This window comes from Heterodontus francisci, chromosome 1 (genome assembly GCF_036365525.1).
Source record: "Heterodontus francisci isolate sHetFra1 chromosome 1, sHetFra1.hap1, whole genome shotgun sequence".
Classification (NCBI taxonomy): domain Eukaryota; kingdom Metazoa; phylum Chordata; class Chondrichthyes; order Heterodontiformes; family Heterodontidae; genus Heterodontus; species Heterodontus francisci.
The window spans coordinates 227,525,074-227,545,646 of record NC_090371.1 but is presented as its reverse complement, the minus strand read 5'-3'; the positions used below and the strand labels follow the sequence as shown (position 1 = coordinate 227,545,646).

General features: G+C 44.3%; 1 protein-coding gene across 1 annotated transcript in view; it reads right to left on the bottom strand.

The window, feature by feature from the left end:
- Positions 1-20,573, bottom strand: part of gucy1b1 (guanylate cyclase 1 soluble subunit beta 1) — a 231,132-nt gene that overhangs the window by 57,492 nt on the left and 153,067 nt on the right. Inside the window, exon 7 of the mRNA XM_068022355.1 lies at positions 13,827-14,064. Within this exon, the coding sequence (XP_067878456.1) occupies positions 13,827-14,064 (238 nt within the window). The remainder of the gene's footprint in view (positions 1-13,826; positions 14,065-20,573) is intronic.

Genomic DNA, 20,573 nt, shown 5'->3' with positions numbered 1-20,573 from the left:
TTACCCTTTACTCTAACATTATCCTAATGGATATTTGGATAATTGAAGCCTCCCAATATCACTACTCCATAGTTCTTGCACATCTTTGTGATTTGATGCTCTATCTCTCGCTCGCTATTTGAAGGCCTTTAGAATACCCTCAGTAGTATGTTCATACCATTCCTACTTCTAAACTCTAACCAAATGGATTTGGTCCTTGTCCCCTCAAGGCCATCCTCACTTTCCAACACTACAAAGCGTTCCCTAAGCAGTACTGCCAGCTCACCACCCTTCTTTTCCCTATCTTTTGTATCCTTGAACATTAAGCATCTAGCCCTCACCATTTTTCAGTCACATTTCCGTTATTGCCACTAGATTATATTGCTCACTGCTATTAGGGCTAGTAGCTCACCAACCGTACTCACCACACTTTGTGTTTACATACATGCATTCTAAAACTATGTGTTCCTCATAGTCCTCCAGGCATTGATCCTCCCTGTTTTCCTATTTCGACTCTCACCAGAGCGTGGCACTGGGAGTTATCCAGGGGTTATTATCGTTGAGGTCCTACTTTTTATCATCCCTCGCTCCTGAAAATCTGACTACAGGACCTCAATACTTGCCCTCTCTATGTTGTCGGTACTGACATGTACCACAATTTATGGTTCACTCCTTTCCCCTTGCAGAATATTCTGCACTCTCTCCGTGATGTCCTTTACCCTGGCACCAGGGACGCAACATACCATGCGCGACTCACAATGACAGTTACACAAATGCCCGTCTGTCCCTCTAACAATGGAATCTCCTATAATAACTGCACTTCTCCCTTTGTGCAGTCCATTGCTCATTGGTGCCATGGTCTGGACTGCACTCCTTCAAGGTGTCATCACACCCAGCAGTCTCCAATGCTGAGTACAGGTTTAAGAGTGGCACACACCCGAAGGTTCCTGCCTCTTCCTACACCTCTGGATGGGTGCCCAACTACTATGTTGAACTCTTACTGCCTGTGGGGTGACCACCTTCTGGAATGTACGATCCAGGAAACTCTCATCCTCCTTGATGCACAGTGACATTTAGTTGAACAATTTCAGATCGTAACCTCTTCCCCCATTTTGTTTCCTTTTCCTTTGCAGGTTTTGGTTTCACTCTCGTTTTTCTCTTGTTTTTGCTTTCGGATGGCAGCTGTTCATCATCCTGCCATTCACAGTTCCTCTGGACACACCTTTTGTTTCTTTACTTGTTCACTACCATTCCCTTGGGCTCTGCACCACCAACTCGTTTGCCATTTAATCTCTCCTGCCCTCCACCCTTTCGCAGACTTTCCCTTTTGTTCTTTTTCCCACCCTCCCCCTTACAATTGCTTAAAACATAACTGTGAATGGCAGGATGATGAACAGCTGCCATCCGAAAGCAAAAACAAGAGAAAAACGAGAGTGAAACCAAAACCTGCAAAGGAAAAGGAAACAAAATGGGGGAAGAGGTTACGATCTGAAATTGTTCAACTAACATAACACATTTCTAACATTTCTCAGTTCTGATGAAAGGTCGTTGACCTGAAACGTTAACTCTGTTTCTCTGTCCACAGATGCTGCCTTACCTACTGAGCATTTCCAGCAATTTCTGTTTTTATTTCAGCATTCCAGCATCCGCAGTATTTTGCTTTTGTATTTACACAGTGCCTTGTTCAATCTCAGGACGTCCCAATGTTCTTCACAGACAATGAAGTACAATATAATGTTGTATAGTTGCCTTCAAGAGTGATGTCCCTTAGTATGCTAATGAGCTATGCACCAAAACAGTCATGTGACTCAGAGTCAGGGTCATTCTGCAACTGTAACACCTAGAGGTAGATTCTGTAAATAAGTAGCTCTGTACTGTATTTAATAGTTAGCTATTAATAAACCCGTTTTGAGATCTTCAACCAACTGGACTCCACACATCTCATTTATGTTGCATCAGACAACATAAAAAAATTCATTACATATGATGCACATACAGTATTAATAAATTGGATAATTATAGGATCAAGCTCGGCTGTAATCTTGCCATGGTGGTATTAACCCAAAAGCTGGCATTTAATTGTTTCCAATGCAGGCAACACACATTCGTTGAGTTGCCTGATCTTTTAAATGATTGCAACATGTAGCTAGCACAAAGAGCATTGCTGAGTGCTGAATGCCTAAGCAGGGTCCATAAAATTGTGACAAGCTACCATCATTTAAAGTCAGCCTGCATCTCTTAAAGGGGAGGCGCATTCTGGCTGGAGCAGATGCTGGAACTAGTTGCAGAAGAGATTGTGAGCAAGCACAGCACTGAATTATCACACAACATGGCAGACAGTAGGCTCACATGCTTTTCAAAATTGCACTAGAAATCTTGGTTGAGGATATGGATAGGAGGAGAGACATCATCAGACTGGAGGGGACCAGGAGGCCCTCCAAACAGACATTATCAATGGGAGCAGATAGTCGTCACATGGATCGTACCAGCAATTTAGCCCTGAGAATCTGGATGCAGTACCACAAGAAGTTCAATGACCTCCCATGAGTGGTCAAGGTCAGTGAATGCATCTTCAAATGCGATATCCCACCAACAGGACTACTAGCCCCACTCATTGCTCAATTCGCCTCCAGTCCACCTTTGCTCACAGACCAACCATCAACCATGACTCTAACTTCACATTCAGAGCTTCACCTCACAGTCACATACTTAGCACTGCTGCAAGCTTCACACTCCCACTTCACAGCATGTACACAATTGGGCTGGATTTAATGGGCCCCCTGGAGATGGGCTAGGAGGCAGGGGTTCCACAGAAATGCGACTGGAGACAGGGGGTGAAGGACCTGTCACCTTCCCATCGCCCGGCAATTAAGTCAGTGGTGGGATAGGCTAACAAAGGCATTCCTGCCCAGAGGCCAATTAAGGCCCTTAAGAGGCCTAATATCAACTACTTAAAGGCCTCTTCCCGCCACCTCCCAACGCTGGCATTAAGCAAGTGGTAGAATGGGGTGCAGGTGGTCTCCGGCATGCGGAATGGTCAACCAGTCAAATGAGGCAACCTCTCTGCAGGTTTTGTGGGGGCGGGGTGGTGAGGGTGGGGTGGTGGTGGCTCTCCTCTATGGGCAGTCTGTGACCAAAGGAAGACCCCCTGGTGGAAAACAACCCACCTCCCTGAATTCCCCCTCCCCATGTACTAAACGCCCACCCTCTCTCCCGCCCCATCACCGGGGCCTGCCGAACTGGCCACTGCGATCCAACCTCACTTACCTTGGGTCTGGGTGTCCAGAGCTGGGCCTGGTTCCAAGGCCTCCTGCAGTACTGGCAGGGGCCACTGCTTCCAAAGGCACTGCGTATACTCCTGAGCTTCGGCCCTCTGATTGGCCGCTGCTCTTGAAAGCGGGATCTCTCATCCTTAAAGGAATGGGAATACCAGCATCGGGCAGTTAATTGCCTGGTCGTTAAATAGAGCCAGTGGCAAGGGTGGGGCTGCAAATGGCTGAGGGAGCTTTCCCACTGCCTGTTTTGGCCCGGGGCCGGAGGCCTCGTCAGCTCCTCTAAATCCTGCCGAATGCTTGCTATTCAATCATGATAGGCACATCACCCAAACAGATTACACTACCTCACTGAAACACTTCCTTCTCTCTTGCAGAACAAGCTGGTGTACTATTGCAGGTAGCAGCACTGAACCGCAGAGGGGGGAGTGGGGCAGGCATGGATCCATGTCCTCAACCTAATGGAGAAGATGGTGCTGGCTTGGAGGGGCCATAACTGAGGCCATGTCCAGCAGCTGGGCTGAAACTATTGAAGATGACAGTATATTCATACCTAATCCTCCTTCTCACATCCTACTTTCCCCTCATCCCACAATCTCTTCTGATTTACAAACTGCAGATGGTGTAAGCATGCATCTTGCTTTACCCCCAACTTTCCGCACCACAACCCTAGCCTTGTGAGTTTTTCCTTTCAGATACCAAGAACTGCAAACTGGCCAGGAAGTGAAGGAGGTGGAAGAGCTGAATAACAGTAATTGAAGAAGAAACATCACTAACTCAAACAATCACAGCCACCAGCTCAGATGTGGATGCTGCGCATAATTTAGAGGGTGGTTTAGAATGGGATCTGCACATGCTGAGACACTGGACATGAGTGGCCTGCAACCAGGCCAAGGGAAAAATGTGCCAGCTCACTGGAAGACTAGTTCACTGTAGAGGACATGCTGTAGAGGGAGCCGATTGTAAAGGCTGATGGGTGCACACACTGAAGTGCTTGGTGCATTGATAGGCCTGCCAGAAAGCCTGTTATCATCGTCAAGGAGCATGGAGGAGTCCAACGTCAATATCGCGCATGGCTTTTTGCACATCCTTTCCAGCGTGGGAGTGGCAACCAACTCCATTAACTGTACCAACCATGATGCAGCGTGTGACGGCCGATGTCTCAGCTTCCATTGCAGCAAAGCAGAAGCCACTCAAAGTTTGGGTGCTGCAGCAGAAGTTCAAACTGTTCTCATGAAAACTCATCTTGCTGCCATGCAAGCTCAGACATCATATCTGCAGATACCACGATACAAAGGGGTCTCACAGCAATCTGTCCTCCAACACATTGCTTGTAATGTTGAGGTGCTGCCCCATGGGAGTGGAACTGGCATGGTGAAGCACTAGGGGTGGCACAGTGGCGCAGTGGTTAGCACCGCAGCCTCACAGCTCCAGGGACCCGGGTTCGATTCCGGGTACTGCCTGTGTGGAGTTTGCAAGTTCTCCCTGTGTCTGCGTGGGTTTTCTCCAGGTGCTCCGGTTTCCTCCCACAAGCCAAAAAAAGACTTGCAGGTTGATAGGTAAATTGGCCATTATAAATTGTCACTAGTATAGGTAGGTGGTAGGGAAATATAGGGACAGGTGGGGATGTTTGGTAGGAATATGGGATTAGTGTAGGATTAGTATAAATGGGTGGTTGATGTTCGGCACAGACTCGGTGGACCGAAGGGCCTGTTTCAGTGCTGTATCTCTAATCTAATCTAATCTAACCTGCTGTCTAGGACAGCACTCAGCCTTCCTCCACTGACACTCTGCCACTACCCTTATCATTGTTTGTCAGCCAGCCAGCCAAGATTGCTGCCGCCCATGCCGAGGTGGCGCAGTCCACTCAGACCTTCTGGGCTGACAGCTGCTTCAGGTCATCCTGCAGGGTTGTATGCTGTCTCCCCTTCTGTAAGTCATCAGCCTTCCATCAGCCCTGCTGCAGCCACTGGGTAGCACTGTGTCAAAGCACTAGGTCAGGTAAAGGCACATGGAATGCGAGATGGTGGTATAGTGGTAATGTCACTGGACTAATGATCCAGAGAGAACACGGGTTTAAATCCCACCTCGGCAGCTGATGGAATTTAAGTTCAATTGATTAATAAAAACCTGGAATTGAAAGCTAGTCTCAGTAATGATACCATGAAACTATCATTAATTGTCATAAAAATCCATCTGGTTCACCAATGCCCTTTAGGGAAGGAAATATGCTGTCCTTACCTGGTCTGGCCTACATGTGACTGTTAACTGCCCTCTGAAATGACCCAGCAAACCACTCAGGTCAAGGGTATTTAGGGATGGGGAACAAATGCTGGCCTGCAAGTGATGCCCACATCCCATGAAAGAATAAAAAAAACAGACAGTAAGGGAATGCACAAGGATGATTAGTTAACCTATGTATGGAATATTTGATGGTTTAACTTATAAAGTTGGTTTGGAATGTTTGTTTTGTGGTGGCTTTTTTTGCACCATTGTGTTCAAGAGGAAGCTGAAGCAATCAGGTCGAAAATAACACCACTAATGTCAAATCAGTGTTATCTGCTGACAGATGGCACAATCTGTCTGCGCTGCATACTACCAGTACACACTCCTTGCACCCACACTAATGTCCTTAACAAAATGGGGTCTAGCACAGCAAGCACCAGATGTGTGCACACGCACCGCAGACTGCATTTTGGAATTAAAACAGCACCCATAGTGCTGAAAATACAGGCATTACACAACCAAATTTTGTGACCTTACTGCCTAATGTCTCACTTGAAAACTGACCACTTGAGCAAGGCACGGGACAGTTCTGGTATGTTTCCCTTGTGGAGGAGTGGCCATAACATGATAGAATTCTTCATTAAGATGGAGAGTGAAGTAGCTGAATCCGAAACTAGGGTCCTGAATCAAAATAAAGGAAACTACGAAGGCATGAGGCGCGAGTTGGCTATGGTAGATTGGGGAACTTTACTAAAAGGGTTGACGGTGGATAGGGAATGGATAATATTTAAAGAACGTGTGCATGAATTACAACAATTATTCATTCCTGTCTAGCGCAAAAATAAAACCGGAAATAAAAGCAAAACACTGCGGATGCTGGAAATACTCAGCAGGTCTGGCAGCATCTGTGGAGAGAGAAGCAGAGTTAACGTTTCAGGTCAGTGACCCTTCTTCAGAACTCATAAAACCAGAAAGGTGGCTCAACCATGGCTTACAAAAAAAATAGGGATAGTATTAGATCCAAAGAGGAGGCACATAAAATTGCCAGAAAAAGCAGCAAATCTGAGGATTGTGAGCAGTTTAGAATTCAGCAAAGGAGGACAAAGAGGTTGATTAAGCTGGGGAAAATAGAGTACGAGAGTAAACTTGCAGGGAACATAAAAACTGACTGTAAAAGCTTCTATAAATATGTGAAGAGAAAAAGATTAGTGAAGATAAATGTAGGCCTTACAGTCAGAAACAGGGAAAATTATAATGGGGAACAAAGAAATGGCAGAACAATTAAAACACATACTTTGGTTCTGTCTTCACAAACGAGGACACAAATAACCTCACAGTGGCACAGTGGTTAGCACCGCAGCCTCACAACACCAGAGACCCGGGTTCAATCCTGGGTACTGCCTGTGTGGAGTTTGCAAGTTCTCCCTGTGTCTGCGTGGGTTTCCTCCGGGAGCTCCGGTTTCCTCCCACATGCCAAAGACTTGCAGGTTGACAGGAAATTGGCCATTACCAATTGCCCCTAGTCTTGGTGGGTGGTAGGGAAGTATAGGGACAGGTGGGGATGTGGCAGGGATATGGAATTAGTGTAGGCTTAGTATAAATGGGTGGTTGATGGTCGGCACAGACTCAGTGGGCCGAAGGGCCTGTTTCAGTGCTGTATCTCTAAACTAAACTAAACCTCCCAGAAATGTTAGGGAACCAAGGGTCTAATGAGAGGGAGGAACTGAAGGAAATCAGTATTAGTAAAAAAAATAGTGCTAGGGAAATTAATGGGGTTAAAGGCTGAGAAATCCCCAGGGCCTGATAGTCTGCATCCCAGAGTACTAAAGGAAGTGGCCCTGGAAATAGGGGATGCATTGCTGGTCATCTTCCAACATTCTATACTCTCTCGAGCAATTCCTACAGATTGGAGGGTGGCAAATGTAACCCCACTATTTAAAAAAGGGAGAGAAAAAACAGGGAATTACAGACCAGTTAACCTTACATCAGTAGTGGGGAAAATGTTCAGAGTCTATTATAAAGGATGTGATAGCAGAACACCTGGAAAGCATAAACAGGATTGGACAAAATCAGCATGGGTTTACAAAAGGGAAATCATGCTTAACAAATCTACTGGAGTTTTTTGAGGATGTAACTAGTCGAATAGATAAGGGAGATCCAGTGGATGTGGTGTATTTGGATTTTCAGAAGGCTTTTGGTAAGGTCCCACATAAGAGATTAGTGTGCAAAATTAAAGCACATGGGTTTGGAGGTAATATACTGGCATGGATTGAGAATTGGTTGACAGACAGGAAACAGAGTAGAATAAAAGGGTCTTTTTCCGTGTGGCAGGCAGTGACTAGTGGGGTACCGCAGGCCCCAGCTAATCACAATATATATTAATGACTTGGGTGAGGGAACTAAATGTAACATTTCCAAGTTTGCAGATGACGCAGATGGGGGGGAATGTGAGCTCTGAGGAGGATGCAAAGAGGCTCCAATGTGATTTAGACAAGTTGAGTGCGTGGGCAAGTGCATGGCAGATGCAGGATAACGTGGATAAATGTGAGGTTATCCACTTTGGTTGTAAAAACAGAAAGGCAGATTATCTGAATGGAGATAGATTGGGAAAGGGAGAGGTACAACGAGACCTGGGTGTCCTTGTACACCAGTCGCTGAAAGCAAGCATTCAGTTGCAGCAAGCAGTTAGGAAGGCGAATGGTATGTTGGCCTTCATTACAAGAGGATTTGAGTACAGGAGCAAGGATGTCTTACTGCAGTTATATAGGACCTTGGTGAGACCACATCTGGAGTATTGTGTGCAGTTTTGGACTTGAGGAAGGATGTTCTTGCCATGGAGGGAGTGCAAAGAAGACTTTACTAGCCTGATTCCTGGGATGGCAGGATTGACATATGAGGAGATATTGGGTCGACTAAGCTTATATTCACTAGAGTTTAGAAGGATGAAAGGAGATCTCATAGAAACCTATAAAATTTTAACAAATCTTCTCTGGCCACAGGACAGGTACCAGAGGACTGGAGGACAGCGAATGTGGTACCATTATTCAAGAAGGGTAGCGGGGATAAAACAGGTAATTACAGGCTGGTGAGTCTAACATCAGTGGTAGAGAAACTATTGGAAAAAAGTCTGAGGGACAGGATTAATCTCCACTTGGAGAGGCAGGGATTAATCAGGAGTAGTCAGCATGGCTTTGTCAGGGCGAAATCATGTCTAACTAACTTGTTTGAATCTTTCGAGGAGGTGACCAGATGTGTAGATGAGGGTAAAGCTGTTGAGGTAGTCTACATGGACTTCAGTAAGGCTTTTGATAAGGTCCCACATGGGAGATTGGTTAAGAAGGTAAGAGCCCATGGGATCCAGGGCAATTTGGCAAATTGGATCCAAAATTGGCTTAGTGGCAGGAGGCAGAGGGGATAGAAACATAGAAAAATAGGAACAGGAGTAGGCTATTCAGCCCTTCGAGCCTGCTCCGCCATTCAATACAATCATGGCTGATCATCCAAACTCAGGAACCAGTTCCCGCTTTCTCCCCATATTCTTTGGTCCCATTAGACCTAGGAACTATATCTAACTCTTTCTTGAATATATTTAATGACTTGGCCTCAACTGAGGAAGGATGTCATGGAGGGAGTGCAAAGAAGATTTACTTGGCTATTTCCTGGGATGGTAGGATTAACATATGAGGAGAGATTGGGTCGACTAGGCCTATATTCACTAGAAGAATAAAAGGGGATCTCATAGAAACCTATAAAATTCTAACAGGACTAGACAGGCTAGATGCAGGGAGGATGTTCCCGATGGCTGGGGAGTCCAGAACCAGGGGTCACAGTCTCAGGATATGGGTATGCCATTTAGAGCCGAGATGAGGAGTAATTTCTTCACTCAGAGGGTGGGTGAACCTGTGGAATTCTCTACCTCAGAAGGCAGTGGAGGCCAAGTCATTAAATATATTCACGAAGGAGATAGATATATTTCCTAATGCCAAAGGGATCAAGGGATATGGGGAGAAAGCAGGAACAGGGTACTGAATTAGACGATCAGCCATGATCTTTTTTGAATGGTGGAGCAGGCCCAAAGGGCTGAATGGCCTACTCCTGCTCCTATTTTCTATGTTTCTATGAAACCAAACCTCAGCAAATGTCAATGCCTTCAGGTGAAAGGGGTACAAAGGGAGGAGGGAAGAAAAAGCTGGCAGCCTCCATAGCATGTGTTAGTCAGCTTCTGTGTGCATCCCGGTCACAATGGTTTGGGCTTTCCATTTGCTTCACCACGTGTTAGTAAAAGTGAAGCGGACGGGCACTTCTGCCCACCCTCAGATGCCACAATGATCTCAGACAGTTTTCTGGCCTTGTGGTTATTACCATATCAGAAACAAGCTCCCTGGCCTTTGCTGGGGTGTCACAACAATCTAGGGGAAGAAACCTGCAGCTGTAGGCCCAAGGAAGCGGCTGGTGTGACAAAAAAGGTGACTAGTAGGATATCCCACACTAATATAATTAAAAAGGAGAATGACCCTGTTACCTGATGAGTGCTTGCACAGGCCCATTTTCCAGGTCAACCCTGATGCTTCCTCCACCAAATTGCTGAACTTGGGAGTTGAGCTGGCAGCCCCTTAGCCCAACATCCCTGCAATGCAAAGGACAAAAAAACATGGCGGAAACTGTTTCTTTCATTTGCATTTTGTTAGCATGTGACTGCCTGCATATCGCAGGAGCAGTTTCTCAGGTTATAGCTGGCTTCTGGAGCATAGTGGACGCAAAGATGCAACTCAAATTGTTTTCTGCCTTTGCCCGCCTCTGATCTGCCAAAAATCCCACGAGAGATAGAAAACATTGTCAGTTGGGTAGATTTTCAAGTTATGCAAAGTTTAGTCCAAATTCTATTACAAATGGCTAACTCCTAATACAAATCTAGTCAGAAATATCTTCCTCCGGCCAGATACCCAGTAGTACCAGTGTAAGGCCTCACCATTTTGAGGACTGGGGCTTATTAGCATTGGGTCGGTGGGCCCTGGACGGAGACTGAGTACGCCAGGGCAGCCTGCTGGTTCCAGGTCATTCAACATCTATCAAGAAGGCAGATAAGGTACCCTTCTCAGCCCAACATAAATTAAGGTGAACTCACCTTTGGGACCCTCTCTGGCTGGGCTCCCATCTGACATTGGCTGCAGGGTGCATGGCATGTAGTGAAGGGATATCCAATGTGTAGGCACATTACAGATTCTGGGATCCACTGATGAAGTGGGACAGCATCTAACTCCCTGTTTCATGGTTGGTCATGTGGATGTCATGTGGATGTTATGCTTTATGAAGAGGGTGGGTGTGAAAAGGGTTTACCTCTTTGACACTTCAGGATTCCCTAGCCATCAGGCAGATGTGCAGATACCACTTAAATGTTTTTGCATGTATGCAAATAGTAGAAGATCTTTGGCAGGGTGGGATTCCATCCACTCCTTGCCGTCCTCTGCCCTAATCCATTTTCCAAGGTGGATGTCATTAACATGTTAAAGGTAGGCCATTCACTGCCCTAGAGCAGATGCCTCAGCTTTAGGCAGAGGCAGATAGCGTAGGAACTTCCAAAAGAATGATTCAAGTTTAAAAGTGTTTATATTCTCTATGGAAAGTTAAATTTTCACAGCCCCCTTCACCTTTCGCTTATAGTGAAATTGGACACTTAAAATCCAGGGACATCATTTACTCTCAATTATTGCCAGAAAACTAATGCGAGGTAATATGTCATATAATCCTATCCTGTCATTTGCCTCCCAATACAATGCATCCACTATATCACTATATGTCTGATGTTAATTCCACTTAAAATTCCAAAAATTAACATCAGGTGGTGTGAGCATGATAGCATGGCTCATTGCTCAATTTTCCTCCCCCTCCTTACCTAAGTTATGCACAACTCAGCAGGAAAAACATCCCTTGGGTGTTGAACAAGGCTATGAGAAGGAGGAATTTATTTTATGAATTCACACTTCTGCTAAAGAACTTTTGTCTGCCGGAGGTCAACAATCCCTGAACAATTTCCATCACAAAATATTAAAGTTCCTCTGCCTCGATGTCCAACTTCCCAACATGTGGGCCCAAAAGCTCTCCTTTAGGACTGCAAATTCATAGCATAGACCCTAAAATACATGGAAGCACTCTCGTGCACAAAATGCAGGGAGTCAGAAAATGGGGGGCAGACAGAATCAGATGCAAAACATGTCTAAGTCCTGCTCACCAATTTTCCAATTCCACTGTGCCCATGGACTGATGCAGATAATCTGAAAATCAATGTATTGTATTCACCAGTTCTCAAGAATCTATCTCCTCCTGCTTTGATTAGTGTAGCTCTGTTAATACCTCCTGAAAAGTTAAGATCTTTTTGTTACTTATCCTCTGATAATGCAAGGTAATTTATGAGGTTTGTAGTCTTGTGGGCATTCTCCTAGTTGCCATTCCCTGTTCATTCCACTCTATTCTCAGACTAGTAATGTTTCAAAGCATCACATTTATTCCATGGGGAAAGCCACATAGTTTTTTCCTTTGCCACTGGGATAAATGTAACGAACGGAACCACTTCTAGTCTTCTGGCTGCTGAAGGTGGACCAAAAGTTATTTCTTAATTCTGGTTCCGCACACTCTTTAGTTTGCTGGTAATATTTGCTGGTAGTGTGAAATCACACATGCTAGTGTGTGATTTATGCATTTTTCATATTTTAGAATCACCGCCAAACAAAATTGCCTTGATATAACAACCATAGAAAATTATTCATGAGTAAGATTGTGGAGCTGGTTCAGGAACTCCTTGACCTTGGCAGTAACTGTGGGAGCACCAAGGGTCTTCATGTTGTCGTGCTGCCTCCAACAGCCCTCTTTCCATCAAAGACTATACTGCAGTGCAAAGTGGTACTATAGTACTATTTGAAAGTTTTGCTTCCAGTGTCACATTTGAAAATGAGACTGCTGTCCAAATTTTCACTCAATTAATGATTTTATATTATTGCTGATAAATTTGTAATATTGCTGAACTTAAATGTAAATAACTTATGCTAATACCATCCAAATGACCCTCAGCACCTGGTCTTCCACCTTCTTTATGGAGGTAAAGTGATGCCAAAATAAATGGTATTCTGAACATTTGATCATAGTTCTTTTAGGATAAATGTACTCTCACATTTAGATTTCTAAAGAAAGATACTTTTGATTGATGATATTTTGCTTTATTGCCTCAGGGAATATATTCAGAGGAAAGGGCAGCCTTTTAAATTTTAAAGCATCATAACATTAAGAAACGCATCTTTTTAACAGTTGATAAAAACAATTGTTGACTGTATTTTACTCCCAGAGCACAATTTTGCTCAATGAAAACACCGGGCAGACAAATGGCAGGTGAAAGTTAATGCAGAGAAGTGTGAAATGATGCATTTTGGAATGAAGAATGAGGAGAGCCAATATAAACTAAATGGCACAATTTTAGAGGTTGCAGGAACAAAGGATGCATATATACAAATCTTTGAAAGTGCTCGGAGAAGTTTATAAAGCTGTTAAAAAAGCATATGGGATCATTGGCTTTATAAATAGAGGCATAAAGCACAAAAGTAAGGAATTTGTTCTAAACCTTTGTACATCACGGTTAGGCTTCAACTGCTGTATGGTGCCCAATTCTAGACACCACACTTGAGAAATAGTCAAGGCCTTGGAAAGAGTGCAGAGGGGATTTACTAGAATGGTACAAGAGATGAGGGACCTCAGTAATCTGGAGCAACTAGAGAAGCCGCGGCTGTTCTCCTTAGAGTAGAAGAGGTTAAGCAGAATATTTAAGAAAGGTGTTTAAAATTATGAGGGGTTATGACAGGGTAAATAGGGAGAAACTATTTCCACAGGCAAAACGGTTGGTAACCAGAACACATAGCTTTAAGGTATTTGGCAAAAGAACCAGAGGGGAGAGGAAAAGAACATTTTTAAGGAGCACTTGGTTAAGATCTGGAATGCACTATCTGAAAGGGTGGTGTCAGCAAATTCAATAGTAATTTTGAAAAATGGATTTGGATAAATATTTGAACAGAAAAAACAATTGCAGTGCTATGGGGAAAGAGCAGGGGAATAGCACTAATTGGACAGAACTTTCGAAAAGCTGGCACAGGCACGATGGGCTGAATGGCCTCCATCTGCACTATACATTTCTATGATTGTAGACAGCATATCAGGCAATGCCAACCTCTGCAACTGATCCTGTGATCATCACCAATCCCACTGACTGACCCGTAGTGTCAGGAGCAGAGTTTTGTAATAGCCAATAGTGTGCAGGAATCCAATCTTTAATTCCAAATTGAGCCATAAAAAAATAGTGCAACCCACCTTATACACATAAGGGTTCTTGCGTGAATCTGTGAGGATGTCAAACCTTGTATAAAGATCATTGAGGAGGTTTACAATTTTCATAGCTCCCTCAGCTGAGGCATGTTTACTGCAGAAGGCGTTGAATCCAACAATTCCACTGAAAAGGATGGTTACATTGTCATAACGTTTAGCAGGAATGGGACGTCTGTGCCTCAACTCATTGGCAACAGAATGGGGAAGAACTGAATACAGCAATCTGAAAAATAGATGAACAGTCTGATGAATGAAATGTTTTGAAAACATTCTGAATATTTCAAATTTCTTTGTCAAATTTAAACCATTTTGTCTATTTTTAGCTTGACACTGACTCCTTTAATATAGTCATTAAATAAAAGGCATTAGAAATCAGTCACATTCAGAATGTGACAGAAATGTTGCAAGGACAGTTGTTTTGGTTTGCAGACAAAAAGCTTGGGCTAAATTTTACAAGCCCGCCACCAAAATTGGAGGCAAGCCGCACGCCGAAGAGCCGCTGCAATTACAAGCGCGGCGGCTCATTTAAATAGCTAGGGTGGGCCCCCCACCACCTGATCGCGTGGAGGAGGGAGGCTGTCCATCCCCGGCAATGGCATCAGTTGCTTTTGGGCAGACCAAAAATGAGATCTGGCATTGATATTTTGCTATGTCTTGCAATATGCAAAAAGAATCCTGTGGAGGCACAGGATAGATTCAATGACTGAAGAAAACTAAATAAACCTTTTACATTCATTTTCTGGAGCATGCTTTCAAAACATACATCGAGGACACATCCAGTGAAAATATAATCAATGCTGTACAGAACTGGGACTAGCCAATAAGAGTAATCTAAACTACATTATCTGCAACATCTTGGGCATGGTATTAGGCTTGATGGCAGCAGGGCTGCTTTTTGTGTGCTACAGGTGCTGTTAGGGGAACAAAATGGTGTCTGAAATGCACTGTGTGCTAACTTGGTGCAGACATTTGCACATGTGCTGTTAACACCCTGGAAGTATGCAGAGCTGGCAAACCTTGACATCAATCAGTATGCCGCACTGATTTGATGCCTGTCCTGCCATTTTGGAGATCCACCCTACAGTTGATGCCCTTTCTTAACCTCGCATGGCTGAACACAGGTTATGCAGCAGGAAGGGCCTCCCACGAATGCAATTTAAAGGAATCTTCAGCTACTTACAGAAGTACTTTTTGCTGACTTCAAGGTTTCTGCACAAACCTGTTGCTCCCAGGCATGGGTGAACTAGTATGCATTCCCCTTGGAATACAGCATAACTGGAAGAATGAGCAGAAGCCATGCAGAGCAAAACAAACTGCTAAAGGAATAGGTGATGGGCTTTCAGCAGGATGCTATATTCACCCAAGGGTGTTCAGGAAACAATTCTGCTAACTGAACTTCAGCAAGGAACAAAGTGTGAGATGTCTGCACTTCAACAAGGATATCCCCATTGAGCTGTGCTAACTGCAGCAGCACAACTGCAACGCCTTGGAGCAGGACAAGAACCGCATTGCCACTGGCTGTGAAGGTGGCTGTGCGGGTGAACATTTATACATCTGGCTTCTTCCTGACTGGAAATGGAAATATCTGCAACATCTCGCATTTTGCTGCCAACTTTTGCATACAGGAGGTCAGTGAGGCTCTCAATTCAAAGGGAGCTAACAACATTTCATTCCTTCTCTCCAGAGACCAGCAGACAGAATGAGCACGAGGGTTTGCCAGGACTGCAGGCTTCCACATGGCAGAGAGTGCCATTGACTGCATACACATGGCATGTCAACTCTGCCATATACCGGAACTAGAAGGGATTCCACTCCCTCAACATCCAGCTCATATGCGACTGTCCACTGTCCCTCAATTCGAGAATGACGTCAGCTCAAGGTCATGTGTTTCTGCCATGGGTCTTCATGTGACTGAGTAGGCTGATTTTCAACCCACAGATCTTTGGGCACATGGGGCAGGATATCCCACAAGGCAGTGGGATCCGGAGTGCAGGGTTTGCTTCTCAAGTCTTTCTTTCAGGACATGAGTGAGAGAGGATCTTAGATCGAAGCAGCAAGATGTAGAATCAGTTTGCGTCAAGCTAAGAAACAGCTAGGGGGAGCAAACATTGTTTATAGGCCACCAAACTGTAGTGGCAATGTTGGGCACCGTATAAATCAGGAAATTAGAGCTGCATGTAGCATGGGCAATCCAATAATAAGGGGCATCTTCAATTGAAGAACAAAGAACAGTACAGCACAGGAACAGGCCATTCGGCCCTCCAAGCCTGCGCCAATCTTGATGTCTGCCGAAACTAAAACCTTCTGCACTTCCGGGGACCATATCCCTCTATTCCCTTCCTATTCATGTATTTGTCAAGATGCCTCTTAAGCGTCACTATCGTACCTGCTTCCACCACCTCCCCCGGCAGCAAGTTCCAGGCACTCACCACCCTCTGTGTAAAGAACTTGCCTCACACATCCCCTCTAAATTTTGCCCCTCGCATCTTAAACCTATGCCCTCTAGTAATTGACTCTTCCACCCTGGGAAAAAGCTTCTGACTATCCACTCTGTCCATGCCGCTTATACCTTTGTAAACCTCTATCATGTCGCCCCTCCACCTCCGTCGTTCCAGTGAAAACAATCCGAGTTTATCCAACCTCTCCTCATAGCTAATGCCCTCCAGACCAGGCAACATCCTGGTAAACCTCTTCTGTATCCTCTCCAAAGCCTCCACGTCCTTCTGGTAGTGTGGCGACCAGAATTGCAAGCAATATTCTAAGTGTGGCCTAAATAAAGTTCTGTACAGCTGCAGCATGACTTGCCAATTTTTATACTCTATGCCCCGACCGATGAAGGCAAGCATGCCGTATGCCTTCTTGACTACCTTATCCACCTGCGTTGCCACTTTCAGTGACCTGTGGACCTGTACGCCCAGATCTCTCTGCCTGTCAATACTCCTAAGGGTTCTGCCATTTACTGTATACTTCCCACCTGCATTAGACCTTCCAAAATGCATTACCTCACATTTGTCCGGATTAAACTCCATCTGCCATTTCTCCGCCCAAGTCTCCAACCAATCTATATCCTGCTGTATCCTGACAATCCTCGTCACTATCCACAACTCCACCAACCTTTGTGTCGTCCGCAAACTTTCTAATCAGACCAGCTACATTTTCCTCCAAATCATTTATATATACTACAAAGAGCAAAGGTCCCAGCACTGATCCCTGCGGAACACCACTAGTCACAGCCCTCCATTCACAAAAGCACCCTTCCACTGATACCCTCTGTCTTCTATGACCGAGCCAGTTCTGTATCCATCTTGCCAGCTCACTTCTGATCCCGTGTGACTTCACCTTTTGTACCAGTCTGCCATGAGGGACCTTGTCAAAGGCTTTACTGAAGTCCATATAGATAACATCCACTGCCCTTCCTTCATCAATCATCTTTGTCACTTCCTCAAAAAACTCAATCAAATTAGTGAGACACAAATACATACAGATTGGGTAAACCTAATTAGCACTAATGCTGTGGAGGATGAATTCCTGGAGTGTGTACAAGATGGGTTTCAGGAGCAGTAGTTGAAGAACCAACTAGGGATCAGGCCATTTTAGATTTAGTATTATGCACTGAGAAAGAGCTAATTAATAACCTTGCTGTAAAGGAGCCATTAGGAAATAGTGACCACAATATGATAGAATTCTACATTAAGTTTGAAAGCGATATAGTTCATTCTGAAACGAAGGTCTTAAATCTGGACAAAGGAAACTATGAAGGTATGATGGGCAAGTTGGATGTGGTGAATTGGGAAAATACATTAAAAGATTTGACAGTGAACAGGCAATGGTTAATATTTAAAGAAGTATTACACGGTTTACAATAAATATATATTCCTCTAAGATACAAAATCCCAACAGGAAAGACAAATCAACGAATAATGAAAGAAGTTAAAGATTGCATTAGGTCAGAGGAAGTGGCTCATAAGGTCGCCAGAAAAAGTGGTAAGCCCGAGGATTGGGAGCAATTTAGAGTCCAACAACGGAGGGCCAAGAAACTAATAAAGAAAGGGAAAAGAATTTATGAATGTAAGCTAGCTAGAAACATAAAGGCGACCGTAAAAGCTTCTTTAGGTATGTGAAAAGGAAACAATTAGTGAGGACGAATGTGGGTCCATTGTAGGCAGAGACAGGAGAGTTTGTGTTAGCGAATGAGGAAATGGTGGAGAGAGTAAACAATTACTTTGTGTCTGTCTTCACAAAGATACAGAAAATCTCCCAGAGATACTAGGGAACCAAGGGACTTGTAAAAATGAGGAACTGAAAGTAATTAGTATCAATAAAGAAGTAGTACTCAAAAGATTAATTGGATTGAAAGTTGATACATCCCCTAGACCAAATGAGCTACATCCCAGAGTATTGAAGGAGGTGGCTATATAGTAGATACATTGGTGGTTATCTTTCAAAATTCTATAGATTCTGGAAGGGTTCCTGCAGACTTGAAAGAAGCAAATGTAACCCTACTATTTAAGAAGGGAGCGACAGAGAAAACGGAGAACTACAGACCTGTTAGTTTGACATCAGTAGTAGTGAAAATGTTAGAATCTATCATAAAGGATGAGATGACTGGACACTTGGAAAATAAAGATATGATTGGGCCGAGTCAACATGGATTGGTGAAAGGGAAGTCATGTTTGACAAACCTGTTGGGAGTTTTTTTGAGGATGTTACTTGTAGCATAGATAAAGGAGAACCAGTGGATGTGATGGATTTGGATTTTCAGAAGGCTTTTGATAAGATCCCACACAGGTTACTAAAGAAAATTATTGCACATGGGATTGGGGATAATATACTGCAATGGACTGAGAATTGATTAACAGACAGAAAGCAGAGAGTACGATAAATGGGTCATTACTAGTGGGTACCGCAAGGATCAGTGCTTGGGCCACAGCTGTTCACAATCTGTATCAATGATTTGGATATGAGGACCAATTGTAATATTTCCAAATTTGCTGATGACAGAAGGCTAGGAGGGAATGTAAGTTGTGAGGAGACTGCAAGGGGGCTTCAAGGGGATTTGGAAAGGCTAAGTGAATGGGTAAGAACATGGCAGAGACCTGGGTTCCTTGTTCATGATTCACTAAAAGCTAATATGCAGGTGCAGCAAGCAATTAAGAAGGCAAATGGCATGTTGGCCTTCATTGCAAGGAGATTTGAGTACAGGAGTTAAACGTGTATTGCTTCAATTGTATATAGCCTTGGTGAAATTGCACCTGGAGTGCTGTGTACAGTTTTGGTCTCATCTAAAGAAAGATATACTTGCCATAGAGGGAGTGCAAAGGAGATTCACCAGATTAATCCCTAGGATTCAGGGATTGTCTTATGAGGAGAGATTGCAGAAACTGGGCTTGTATTCTCCAGAGTTTCGAAGAATGAGAGGTGATCTCATTGAAACATTCAAAATTCTTACAGAGCATGACAGAGTAGATGTGGATAGGATGTTTCCTCTGGCTGGTGAGTCTAGAACAAGGGGACAGAGTCTCAGAATAAGGGGTAGGCCATTTAAGACTGAGATGAGGAGGAATTTCTTTACTCAGAGGGTGGTGAATCTGTGGAATTCTCTACCCCAGAGGGCTTTGGAAGCTCAATCATTGAGCATGTTCAAGACAGAAATCAATAGATTTCTGGACACTAATGACATCAAGGGATATGGAAATAGTGGGGAAAAATGGCAGAGAGGTAGATGATCGATCATGATCTGTTTGAATGGCGGAGCAGACTCGTCGGGCTGAATGGCCTACTCCTGCTCCTATTTCCGAAGATCCTATGATTCCTTCTCTGCCTTCGTTCTGCCTCATCATTACAGCATTGGGACTTGAAGAGCGTTGCAGCTTGGTGGACATGTTGTTGCGATTCTGAGCAGTTGGTAGCAAGCTCCTCCCAGTCATTAAGGTCAATGCAGCCGCACTTCAACGCAAGCTTCAGAGTGTCTTTGAAGTTTCTTTTTGTCCACCCCTTGAACATTGCCTATTTGGGAATTGTAAAAACAGGATCTGGCAGGGGATATGATTTTTAGCCAAACAGACACAGTGGCCAGTCCATCAGAGTTGATTTTGCAGGAGTTTTGCCCGAATGTTCATGTTTCTGGCTGTAAGAAGGACACTATCATTTGTTTGATGGTCCTCTCATTGAATCCGGGGGAAGCAGCAGAAGCACTGACCTGGTGCGAGAGTCAAGGATGTCTCAGAGCGGTTACAGGACGTTCTGAAGGGGAGAGTGAACAGCCAGTGGTCATGGTACACATTGGTACAAATGACAGGTGAAAAAAAAAGGATGAGGTCCTAAAAGCAGAATATAGGGAGCTAAGAAGTTAAAAAGTAGGACCTCAAAGGTAGTGATCTCAGGATTACTACCAGTGCCACGTGCTAGTCAGAGTAGAAATAGCAGGATATATCGGATGAATACATGGCTGAAGAGATAGTGTGAAAGGGAGGGTTTTAGATTCCTGGGACATTGGGACTGGTTCTGGGGGAGGTGGGAGCAATACAAACTGGATGGGTTACACCTGGGCAGGAGTGGGGCTGATGTCCTAGGGGGAGTATTTGCTGAAGTGGTTGGGGAGGGTTTAAACTAAAATGACAGGGGGATGGGAACCTTTGCAAGGAGTCAGACGAGGGGGAAATCAAAGACAGAAACAAAAAACAGTGAGAGGAATAAGAAAAGTGATAGACAGAGAAATCAAGGGCCAGAATC